Source organism: Nicotiana tabacum, chromosome 3 (genome assembly GCF_000715075.1).
Source record: "Nicotiana tabacum cultivar K326 chromosome 3, ASM71507v2, whole genome shotgun sequence".
NCBI lineage: Eukaryota > Viridiplantae > Streptophyta > Magnoliopsida > Solanales > Solanaceae > Nicotiana > Nicotiana tabacum.
In genome coordinates this window covers 126,929,002-126,942,304 of record NC_134082.1, presented here as the reverse complement: position 1 = coordinate 126,942,304, position 13,303 = coordinate 126,929,002, and the positions used below count along the sequence as shown (strand labels likewise).

Sequence of the window (13,303 nt, the reverse complement as noted above, 5' to 3'; positions counted from 1 at the left end):
TCGGAACACCCGCACTGTCCCCATTCAATCCAAAAATAGCTCATTTTACTTCTTCACATGTTCGTTGTCTTATTAAATCAAGGTTCTGCTCTGGAGTTATTAACTGAGGGATGTGATCGATGATATCAAATTTGTTGGGTATAGCGTCCTCATGAAACTGAGCTGTAAAGACCCTTACTGCCTCTTCAGCTATTGTTTCCTGTTCTTCGAGCCACATGCCATTACTATCTTGGATCCTCTTCAGTTGCAAACGTTTTCTTCTTCCTCGAACTTGAGCATGGAAAAACTTCGTATTTCTGTCTCCATTTTGAAACCATGTCATGCCTGATTTCTGCTTCCAATATTCCTCCTCCAATGCCATGACCTTAAAAAGGTCAGCCTGCACTCTTTGCAGCCTCTCTCTATTCTGTAATGTCGGCCTTAGGACAAACTGAGCCTCATGAACTTTCACAACCTCTTCTAAGCTTGAAATCTTTTGAAAAATGTCACCATAGGTAGCCTTACTCCATGTTGAGAGTACTTTCTTCAGTTTCTTCAGTTTATGGTTGAACATGGTGAATGGATTAGCGAAAAAATCTGCCTTCTAGTTCTATCTAACAACTTCGTGAAAGGACTCATGTTTTAACCAGAAATTTAAGAATCTGAAGGATTTCTTAATTGGTGCCACTTCTGGACTTAGTTTAATTAGCAAAGGACTATGGTCTGACCGAATTTTTGTCAAATGCTCCACCTCTATTCCAGGCCATAAATTCTGGAATTCGAGATTTGCCAAACACCTATCCAAACGCTTAAAGATACAGTTTTCTTCAGCCCTTCCGTTCCACCATGTATAAATACTCCCTTTGAAACCAAGATAAAAAAGATTGCTAGTGTTAATATAGTATCGAAAGTCATCGACCTCGTTGATGTGGACTGTTAATCCCCCGAATTTCTCTTCTTCCTCCCATATCACATTAAAATCTCCCCCTACAATCCATGGAAGATTCATGTCACTTCCTAGAGCATACAAAGAATCCCAAAGTTCAGTCCTTTCAATAGCGTCGCATTTAGCATACACCATGGTAAGGTAGAATTCTTGCTGATATTCAATATCAAACACCTTTAAAGTCAGCTGTTTTACCATGTCCATGACCACTGTTAATTCAAATCTTTCACTAAAGAATACCCAAATTTTGTTTGACACATTTGAAATAGCTAGTGGAAAGTCAATTTTCCTCCGATATTTCTCTAGCTTTTTCCTTTGTTGCTTTGGTTCCATCAAGCCTATGAACTGGAATTTGAGCTGCCTATGCATTAGTATTAAGCTTTCAAAATCTCTTTGTGTCTTAACCGACTTGATATTCCAAATCATAGCATTCATCATTAAATAGTGGATTTGGAAATTGTCCTCCTTGTTTGCACTCCAGGTGCTTGTGTATTTGGTTCCTTAGCCTGTTTTCTTCTCCCTTTTCCTGCTGATTTTACTTTCTCCATTATTCTTGGTGAAATATCTCCTTGCCTAGCAACATGAATGAAATTTTGTGTTGTCGACTCTGCATCCATGTCCTTTCCTTTGCCCCGCTGATCACTTTCATCTTCATTGTGAATTTCTCGAGCTGTCAACTGGTTATTAGAACTATTTGGAATTAAGTTCTTGCCTGCCTTCTCCTTTTCAACTTGGCCATCTAACTCTTTTGTTTTTGGTATTGTAACTGGAGTAGCCTGGACTTGTGTAGTAGATTTAGGATCACCTACTTTATTAATTTCCAGATGATTGATCAATTGGGCATCCATAGCTACTTGATTTTCTGCATCTGTATCTCCTGGATCAATAGGATTACCTTCTTTATCAATTTCAAATTGCTTGATGAATTGTGCGTCTATCGCTACTTGATTTTCTGCACCTGTATCTCCTGTATCCATAGGGACAGATGTCCCAGCTTCAATTAAATCGTCCCTGGGCATATCTTCTGTTGATTTTGAAGTATCAGTTTCTTATTGTATCATCAGCTTCCCATTGTTACCCTTGACGACAAACTGTTTCTCTACTTCATCATCTATTTGTTCCTCAGATTGATTGCACCATAATTTTCCTCCTATAAAATCAATCCTATCTTGGAAGTCTTCCTGTTCTTCAATAGCATCTGTGTCGATAGATTGTGATGGTATCTCTTGACATGATTGATTGGTCGTCACAATATTGGTAAATGCTCTGTTGACCCATTGGTTGGTGGGTTCATTCACCTTCTGCCTTTGGTTGCCATCTTCATTAGTTGTTTCAGTTATTCCTCTTGCTTGTAGTGCAGATATATCTTTGTTTGATTCACCATGTGCTCCCTTTACTGTTACTACATTACCCTTCAAAGATGTAAATGTTTTGTTGACCATATTTGATGATGCACTCCCTATATTTGCAGGTTTAAAGGCTGTTGCAGCTGTATTCAAAGGCCCAAGTTTATTGGCACCTTGGTTGTTTATTATTCGAACTGAGGTCTCCTCCTCAAGTACAAGTTGATTGTCTTTATTACTCTCACTCTTATCCACCTCTAATACAGCAAATTTGTTGGTTGTTTGGACTTGTTGTGCATTAGCAACAAACACAGTTTCCCTTCCAGATGGCACTATCTCTTTTCCAGTAATATTTTGTGGTTCCTTATGATTTGCATCATTCTTTACTCGATGGTCTCTTACTTCTTTCCATTGTTCCTTACCAAAGACAGTCGTATTATCCACATTGCCTACAACTTTTCCACTCGACAGAATCATTACAGGTTGATTGTTGGCCTTTGGTTGCTCATTGTTAACTGCATGTTGTTTAGCTTTGGTTCTCCTCAAAAAATTGAGGATGTAATCTCCAGCATTCCATCATGTCATGGCCTTGTAACTTACATTCTTTACAGTACTTAGGCAGCATTTCATATTTGATAGGTATCCATTCTGTCTGTGATTCCCCAGTCGCATCATTATCGATATGCATCCTTACTTTCTTCGGTAGTTCAGATTGTAAATCGACTAAGACCTTAACCTTAGCACAACTAGGTCTCATCTTATTGATGGTAGCCATATCAAGTTGTAATGGTTTCCCAACAGCTGAAGCTAAGGAAAATAAACATTCTTTTACAAAATACGTAGGTAGTAAGCCTGGAAATGATATCCATGCCATAGCTTTTAGAGTCTCCTCTCCAACTTTAAACCTGGTATCGTAGATTAATGGCCTCAACTGGTATTCATAGTCATCTCTATCCTTAATATAGTATGCAGCCTTTGATGTGAAATTTAGGTAGTCTTCCCATAATGTTTGACGAATTAAAACGTGCTTGTCTCTAAGGTATCCAATAGTGCATTCTCCTTTGATCCCACACTGTGCAGGAATCATACTACGCAATTGTTGCAAATCTGGCCACCCATAGGATAACTTTCCAACGATAGCATACTGTAGACCTTCAGTCACATTCATTCTTTCCACCTCAACTTCTGTGAATTTGACTATATGCATTACATTTATCAAAGTTGCTTGACGGAAAAGAATTGGTTCAACTGTTGTAGCTTTTTCATCCATTACATTGTTCAAAGTGGAAGGTTTCAGGATTTTTGAGTAGTCTAAAGGCTCGGTTAATGTCATTGGAGGTTGGGCGTTGGTGGAGGATGGCTGACCAGCCTAGGATGGCTGGCCGCCGGCCACATTGTCCATGACAGCACTCTCACTATTCCTGTAACTTGTAACAACTACATATGAATAGACAGTGTCCAAAATTCTGGGAGTCTTCCTGTTACAGTGATTTTCGAATAGAAAATCAAGATCTGCCTCAAATTGTTACGAGATTATATAAGAAACCAACTGGGATCAGATCTCCAATTATCAGAGATTTTGACTTGAACAGAAAACTTATGAAGAACATAAAAAAACTGGACAATCTTCGATGCAACAGTAAATCCAAAATTTAATTTTAAGATCTACTTCGTTTTGATATAGAAAATGAGAAAAACACAAAGGGAGGTTGTTCATCAATGGAAGGGTGTTCTTTTGGGATTAAAATTGTGATGAAACCTTACCGGTTGAAGGATTTATGGTCGATGAATAGTGACAGAATCACTATTCATGGTCTTCTTCCTAACTTTAATCTAAATCGATTCATTTGTCTATAAACCACATGTTTAAAACCCGTTTAAAACTTCAAAAAGGGGACAAATTAGGGTTTTCAATTTCTGGTGTCAGATTTGAAATTGGGACAAGTGGGTAAATTTCGGACGTTGGAATTTGGCTCTAAGGCTTATTTTCTTGAATAAAAGGGAATATCTCCAGAATTAATCGAGCTAACACGCTCAACTAAGTTGTGTAACGCGGGTAGGTGCACGAGGTGTTAAAAAGTGATTTCAGACTACTTCAGTATAGTTCTCAGCACGTTCTAGGACGAACTTATGTTTAAGTGGGAGAGAATGTAACGATCGGACCAGTCGTTTTGATCTCTAGCGCGTCGTTTAGTAGTTTGAGGCCATGAGCAGCTCACTTCAAGTATTATGACTTGTACACAAGATAGGAACTGAATTCCGGGAAGTTCGGAGTTGATTTGGAGAAAGAATTCTCATTTCGGAAGCTTTAAGTTGAAAGAATTGACTAAGATTGAGTTTCAGAGTAAACGACCTCGGAATTGAAATCTTAAGGTTCCAGTATGTTCGTATGATGATTTTGGACTTGGGCGTATGCCCGGATCGGGTTTTGGATGACCCGAGAGCATTTTGGCGCCTATTGTGGAAGTTAGCATTTTAGAAGAAATTTCATAAGTTTGGGTTGAAGTGCATTTCAGTGCTATCGAAGTCCGTTTGGGATTTCGAGTCTGGAAGTAGCTCCTTATGGTGATTCTGGAGTTGGGAATGTGATCGGAAGTGAATTCGGAGGTTCGTATGTCATTTTGAAGTCATTTGGCTAAAGATAGAAATTTGAAGGTTTTTGAGAAGTTTGACCGGAAGTGAACTTTTTGATATCGGGGTCGGAATCCGATTCCGGAAGTTGGAGTAGGTCCGTAATGTCAAATATGACTTGTGTGAAAAATTTGAGGTCAATCGGATGTGATTTGACGAGTTTAAACATCGGAAATAGAAGTTGAAATCTTAAAGTTCATTAATCTTGAATTGTAGTGCGATTCATGGTTTTAGCATTGTTTGATGTGATTTGAGGCTTCAAGCAAGTCCGTTTATGTTTTTAGACTTGTGCGGGTGTTTAGTTTGGAGCCCCGGGGGCTCGGGTGTGATCCGGGATAGCTTCGGAGTGATTTGCTAAGAAATAGGATTGCTGGTACTTGAATGATCGCAATTGTGATGCATTGGTCGCAAATGCGACCTCGCATTTGCGAGTTTTTGTTCGCATTTGTGAGCTTGGGCTTCTAGGGGAAAGTTCGCATTTGCGAACGAAGGATCGATTTTGCGAGGCTGTCGCCTTAGCATTTCCGAAGGATCTTGTCGCAAATGCGACCAGGGCAGGGTGGGCTAGGCTTTGCATTTACGATGCAATTGTCGCTAATGCGACATCGCATTTGCGAGCCGAATGTCGCAAATGCGACTGGAACTAAGGGATTTTTATCCCAAGACTTAGCCCATTTCCTACTTGGCCTTAGGCGATTTTTGAGAGCATTTGAGGAGGGATTCCATCATCATCAAAGAGGTAAGTAATTTCTACACATCATAAGTTAAATACATAGATTATGGGTAGATTAACATGTGAAAATTAGGGAAAATCAAGAGTTTTAGATGAAAAACCTAGAATTTGGTAAAAGCAAGATTTAACCATGACATTTGTTAGGGAATGGAGTAAAAAATCATATATTCTTGATCCTTGGGTTATGAGTAACAATTTTCTTCAAATAATTTCAGAATCCGGGCACGTGGGCCAGGGCATGAATTTTAGGAACCTTGCATTTAGGGTTGGAAAATTGGTTTAATAATTAGAATATGAACTTTTGGCCATGTATTGACTAGTTCTTACCCTATTTGAATAGTTTTGGATCGTTCGACTCCGAATTGGAGGTTTGAGCGCGTTCTTAAATCGAAATATAGGCTTCGGGGCGAGGTGATCTCCTTTCTAACCTTAACAGGGAATTGTCCCCATAGGTGAGTTTATTGGTTATGTGCTCCTATTTGTGGGGGCTCTGTACGCATGAGATGACGAGAGTCCGTGTGTAGCTACTATTATGCTATTTTTCTGGTAGTGTAGGACCAAAAAGCATGTTGTACTTGGAAATATTTGTAATCCTATTGACGGTTTGAATTGCTTAGATCACATCGGATTAGTAAGTGAATTTCCAAAAGGATTGAAGTTCATTTTCTTAAATCATTAAAAGAGAATTGGCTTTTATTTGGATAAATGTTCCCCGATAAATTCTTGATTGGCTGTTTGAGCATGTATTTCTATGTGTACCTGCGTCACATGTATGATTCGTGAGCAGGATGATTGTTAATTTAAATTTGACCGCGTCGCATGGATGATTCACGAGCGGGGTAATAGATGCATCTATGGTTCGGGCCGCTCGACCCTCGGTAGTGCACATTTTATATTTCTGTTGGATCGGGCCGTACGACCTCGGCATGATTTGTGCATGCTTGTATTGCTTGCCTTGAGAGTTATTGATATTGATATTTGCTCTCCCCGACTTGAGATAATTTTTAATTAATGGATTATGAATCCAAAGAATTTGAATAAAAAGGAACTCTTACTTATTTCGTAACTTATTTAAATTTTCTGTTGTTCTTAATAAATCCATGACTACTCGCATTAAAATTATATTACTATTGGACCACTAGTAAGTGTCAAAGTCGACCTCTCGTCCCTACTTCTTCGAGATTAGACGGGATACTCATTGGGTACACGTTGTTTTCGTACTCATACTGCACTTGTTGTGCATTTTTGTTGCACAAGTTCATATGTGGCTAGTGGCTTAGTGGCATAGCGGAATGGTTGATACGAAGAATTGGGTGAGTTGCATTTGTCGAGACGTCCGTAGCCAGCAGAGTCTCCTTCAGAATATTGTATTGTATTTTCATTTCTGTCCACTTGTATTCCCGACAGGCACAGTATTTTATTTCATTCACTGGTAGAAGCTCATTCACTTGTGACACCGGGTTCTGGGATGATCACGGGATTTTTCAGTAGTTAAATTTTGTATAGACACCCTCATTTATTCAGTGAAGTTTATTATTTATTATTCATTTGTTTAAAGGAAAATAATTTCAAAATAAATAAAATGAGAACTTTCTAGTAAATTGTTGTTGGCTTGCCTGACAAAGGTATTCGGCGCTATCACGATCCTTAGTAGATTTTGGGTTGTGACAACTGATTTATTTATCAAAACTCTACCAACAATCTTTAGAAGATGGAGCACAAGATTGGAATGTGAAGGCTCAAAGATGTAAATTGATTATCTCATTAGGGGAATTAATACGCGTTGTAATCTTTTTTCCTTACAAGGTTTTATCCCACTAGGTTTTTCTTACAAGGGTTTTAACGAGACAACCAAAAGACGTATTGTTAGATATATGTACCCTTTTTAATTCACTATATTTTTTTTACTGGGTTTTATTTTAGTTAATATTTTAATGAGGCACATTATCTGTTGAATAGACATTCAAGGGGGAGTAATATAAATAGTATTTTACTTATGGTGAATGTTTATCTTTTAGAGAGATTTTAGAGTTTATTATTTTGTGCCTAAGTCACTTTTTTCTATAATAGAAGGGTTCTATTCTATTGTAATTCTTTCCAAATTAGTAAATTATCTTTTTACTTTTCTCTACAACACACTTCTTCTTCTTCTTTTATTGTTTTATACTCCTAATTAACAAGAAGAATGTAATTGAGACATTAGTATTTACCCGTAAAATGGTACAGTTGAACTTATACGTGGTTTATAGACAAGTGAATCGATTTGATCCCAAAATGATAAATTAATTAAACAAGAATGTAAGACTTAGCATTGAAATTGAGATAAGGCACAAGAGATCTTAATTCCGAAGTCAGATTTTCCGGAGGCAGCAGTTAGGGATGACAATGGCGCAGGGCGGGTGCGGGGTGGAGCGGGTTTTGTTTGATGCGTGGTAGATCGGGTTTACTCTTATCTGGGTCGAGTCGGGGCATGTTAAAATTTTTTTAAAATCTTTAAAACGGGGAGGGGAGGGGCGGGTTGTGGGTTTAATGCGGTGCAACTTTGAGTTTTATCTTTTTCGAAACAAAGCAATCAATTCAACTACAATTTCACATTCTTCTTTACTAGCAGGAATGCTATTTTGAATTATAATTAACCAATTTGCATAAGTCTCAATGAAATAATATTATATAAGTCACAATATCGTATTAGTAATAGGAAATGATAGTAACCCATTTATTTTGGAAAATCGGCGTAATACTCTCTCAATTTTAGGTTTATGTGATTCTATTAAACTCTTCATATTATAAAATAATAAAATGTCAAACTAGTTTGTTTTATAAAAAATAAAAGAAAAAAGAAAAAATCAATTTAAGTGGGTGGGGCGGGGCAGGTTATAAACTGAAAAAATAACTAGGGGGGATGGGCGGGTTGAAATTTTTGTGGCTTTTGCCAAACCCATCCCCCGCTCTGCCCCACCCCATTGCCATCCCTAGCAGCAGAAACAATATCAATAAACAAGAAGATACAACATTATTGAGCTTTAAATAGTGTGTAACATAAGTTTGTCAGAAAATTCGTCCCTTTACAATGGTTGTCGAACCCACTATTTATAGTTCTACCAAGGCCATAAGGTCCTAGGATCAAGTCCCTCTTAAACGACAATTATGGGGCCATTGAAGAATGTGTAACGATAGGCTATGAATGTCATATTCTCTGTAACAGACTACGTATTTAATACTATAGAATATTCTCCATTAAATACTACCGGATGACAGGCATTTATTTTGTCTTTATGAACATCATTCCCTTCGAGAACAAACGAGATTGCTGCCTTCGGACCTGATTGCCATTTGCCTCACTTTCCATCTGCCTTCGGCTCCACATGCCACATTATTATGAGAGCATTTAATATGAACATATTTTACTCTATACAGATAGTCCCCTCTGGTGGCAAATCCTTGTGTCACCGGGAAGTTGGTGAAGATAACTTTTGTCATGACCCTAAACCCGGACCCAATCATGATGGCGCCTCTCGTGAAGACAAGGCCAACCGACACACTTCTAATTCATTTTTAACGTATTATAATGATAAATATTAAAGACTTTAACATAATGAAATCCCAACATAAGGTGAATACTACAGTTGCGGAATAGACATGGCCCAACATCGGGGTGTCACCAGTCATGAGCATCTATAATAATACCACAAGTATAAAAGAGTCTACTCAACTATTACATAACTAAAACAAAAGAAAATAAGATAGAGGGAGAAACACTAGGCTGCGAACGTCGAGCAGCTACCTAGTGTAACTCCGAATCTGCTGGAAGCTCTAAACCTCGCAAGTAGGACCTGATGCGCCTGAATCTGCACACGAGTGCAGGGAGTAAAGTAAGCACTCCAACTCAATGAGTAATAATAATAAATGTAGACTGAGCAATAAGAAATCATGTAAAGGCACATCAACAGGCTATAAAGAAGCAGTAAAAGCCAGTAAAAGCAATGAAACAGTGAAAATATGTAATGTCTTTTAAGTTCAGTTTAAGCTTCTTAAAATTTGCCTTTTTCAAACAGTTAAGCAACTAAAAGACAGGTAACAAGAAAAGGTAAACACATAAAGAACCGCACCTCCGGTACAATATCAACAGAATCAGCCCCTCGGGCAACACATGGAACAATACCAGCCCCTTGGGCTCTATCTCATATCACAATAGGTACCCGCACTCACTGGGGGTGTGCAGACTCCTGGAGGGGCCCCTTATGGACCAAGCGCAATATCAAGCCATCTCGTGTCATAATCATATAGTCTCTCGACTTCATATCAACAAGCCACCTCGTGGCGTACAAATCTCAGGCCCTCAGCCTCATAATCATAATTAGTGTTTCCTCACAACATAGGCCCTCGGCCTTACTCAGTCAAAATCTCATAAGCCACTCGGGAAACAGTAAAACTTGATGCTCGGCCCAAAAATCATTTAATATATCATTTTAAGAGTTAAAAACAGAGTAAACATGACTGAGTTATGAAAACAGTAGAATATAACATGACAGAGTACACGTATAAAGTCAAGACAGTGAGGAAATATCAGTAAAAAATCCCCTAAGGGTTCAAATAGTTGGCACGAGGCCCAAATATGGCATTCAGTCCAAAACATGATGATAGCAACAGTTTTCAATCAAATGCATAGTAAAACAGTCATTCGGGATGGACTAAGTCACAATCCCCAACGGTGTCCGACCCACGCTCGTCATCTAGTATGTGCATCACCTCAATATAGCACCACGATGTGCAATCCGGGGTTTCATACCCTTAGGACAACATTTAAAATCATTACTCACCTCAATCCGGTCTAAACTCTAGCCCACGACGTCTTTGCCCCTCGAATTGGCCTCAACTCGCGTCAAATCCATCCAAAATCAAAATCACGACATCAAAATACGCTAAGAGAACAAAGCCCATGCAAAAATAATCAGTTTGCAACACAAATCCCGAAATTACCAAAACTCGACCCCCGGGCCCATGTTTTGGAATTCAATAAAATTTACATCAATAGATTCCTTACCTCCCCATGAGTTCATACATATCAAAAGTCCCAAAATCCAACCACAAATAACCCCTCAAATCCTTAAGTCTAGATCTCTAATACCAAGCCCTAGTTCCCCAATTTTATCCCTTAATCTCCACTAATACCATGATTAACCAATGGAAAAATGATCATAAACTCAAGTAATGAAGCTTAGGGAACTTACCCAACTAATTCTCTTCGTTTTTCCCTTGAATTCTCTGCCCTAGCTCGCTTCCCATCTTCAAAAATGGAGAACTTAGCCAAAAAATTTGCGAAGGAAACATTATATACTTCTGGCCTAAGGATTCCGCACCTGCGGCACTTTAATCGGTTTTGCGGTACCACTTTTGCGGTTTTTCACTTAAGCCCCAGACGCCGCATCTGCAATGCACTGCCCGCACCTGCACCATCGCAGGTACGGCTCCTCAGCCGCTTCTCCGGCTCCAGCCTTCCTAGGACCTTTCCGCTTTTGCGACTCCTAATTTGCTTCTGCGAGACCGCACCTGCAGTCCCCTAGCCGCAGGTGTGGTTATGACAGCAATGGAACATCTTCAGCTGCCAAAACCAATTTTCAAACTTTCCGCCAACCCTCCGAAATCATCCCGAAGCCCCCGAGACCTCAATCAAAAACACAAACACATCATATACCACCATCCAAACTTGTACCAATCTTCAAAACACCTCAAACAACATCGAATCACCCAAAACACATCAGATTCAAGCCTAAGCTTCCAAATCCGAATTACGCTTTTGATCAAAACGTATACCAGACCACGTTCGAATGACCTGAAATTTTGCACACACATCCCAAATGACCCAACGGAACTACTGTAACTCTCATAATTCCATTCCGACCCTATATCAAAATCTCACCTATCAACTGAAAATGCCAAAATTCTAATTTCGCCAATTCAAGCGTAAATATACTCCGGACCTCCAAAACACATTCCGATCACGCTCCTAAATCTCAAATCACCTCTCGAAGCTATCTGAACCATCAGAACTCACATATGAGCCTTCTAACATATAAGTTCCAACTTAAGCTTCCTCAAAAGAGACTAAGTATCTCAAACCTTACCAAAACCTTTTTGAACCTAAGCCAATCAACCCGATCACACATAGAACCGATAAACAAAGCAATAAAAAGTAGAAATGGGGGAAACGAAGTGGTAACTCATGAGACGACTGGGCATGTCGTCACAATTTTTTTGGCGGGAAATTCTTTGACTCCCTCTAAAAAGGTTTTGATGGTTGATTAGACGCACATTTCTCCATATTTAATGTCTCGAACACACGTCATACCATGATTCAGCAATACTTTCGTCATTTCTTGAGGTAATTATAGCCACAATTTTAGTCACTTGTTCTTTCACTTATACGCATCAATCTTCTATCTTTACACTTCATAATTTTCCAAACTCTCTCAAACACTCCTTACTCAGCTCACACTTATTTTTAACTTCCTTTAATCTTCTTCTTTAGAGACAGACCCTTACTTTTTATGATAACTATGGATTCTTCTTCCAAAATCTCTAGTTCTTCAAAGAACAAGGAAAGCACTGATGATGCTGCTCCTCCTACGGTGAGTACCATTATCCCTAGAAAGCTCATTACAACTAAGGACTTCAAATAAAAGTTCCCTTCTACTAACTCCCACAAGTAGGCTTTTGGCATATATCCTTCTTCCATCTATCCTTTTAGCATCCCTGCTGTGAAGGAAGGTTGTGGTTGTCAAGGTTTGAACATCATTGCTCCTGACCTAGTGGAACAGGTAACCTTCTCCAAGAAGGGTTTTACGTATGTTTACACGTATCCCTTCACTTGGGCCCATTCTCATTGAGCGGGGGGCTTGACTCTGACATTTTGAAGTTTTTCTTCCGCTACCAGGTCTATTTAGCATAGGTAAAACCTTATGTGTGATAGATGCTAGCATGTCTTCGGTGGCTATACCAGGAGATGAGGGAAGAACTATCCTTGGATCGGCTGATAAACCTTTATTCCATCAAGATTTTTTGTGTGGGGATGATAAAATTCAGCAAACTTGGTCACCATACATTGCTCACCAGCATAGATAATGACAACGACCATGGGTGGATGGAGCGGTTTGTTGTAGTTTCCACTAGGAACATCATCCTGGCCACAATCCCATCCTTTCCTAAATCTTGGAATCATACACGCAAGTTCGATATCTACCCTCTTCTATAATTAAGAATTGTTCATGTTGTTTATGACTCTTCTTTTTTTGTTATCTCAGCATCTCGGTGGACTCCCTCAAGGGTCAAAGTATTAGACTAGTAGGTCCAGAAGATTCTGGATATTACCACGTTCGAGACCCGCTGATGAAAATAACTGGCCCTCAAATACAGGCGGAAGAACAAAAATCACGGTAAGCTAATTCTCCAACTAACCTTGTCTTTATTTTCCACAAAAGAAGTTTCAGCTAACTTCTTTTTCTACTAAATTCTGATTTACTGTAGGGCTTTGTTTTTGTCCCCGAGGAGGACTTTTTGGGTGATTCCCTCAGATGCGGAGAGGTTGTTGCAGGAGGCCTTTACCCAAATGGGTGCCATTACACCTACTTCTGGTGCAAGTGCTTCATCTCGGAGTCCCTCAGCCAGAGAACT

At 39.2% G+C, this 13,303-nt stretch overlaps 1 protein-coding gene across 1 annotated transcript; it reads right to left on the bottom strand.

Moving 5' to 3' along the window:
• Positions 1-589: 589 nt before the first annotated feature.
• LOC107810782 (uncharacterized) lies at positions 590-1,360 on the bottom strand. The gene has a single exon (XM_016635610.2). It carries the CDS (start codon positions 1,358-1,360, stop codon positions 590-592), a length of 771 nt encoding a protein of 256 aa, XP_016491096.2.
• Between the last annotated feature and the right edge of the window lie 11,943 nt (positions 1,361-13,303).

What these genes read in the sequence shown, in the direction of transcription:
- LOC107810782 (XM_016635610.2), bottom strand. Translation starts at nt 1,360, where the DNA reads ATGAATGCTATGATTTGGAATATCAAGTCGGTTAAGACACAAAGAGAT.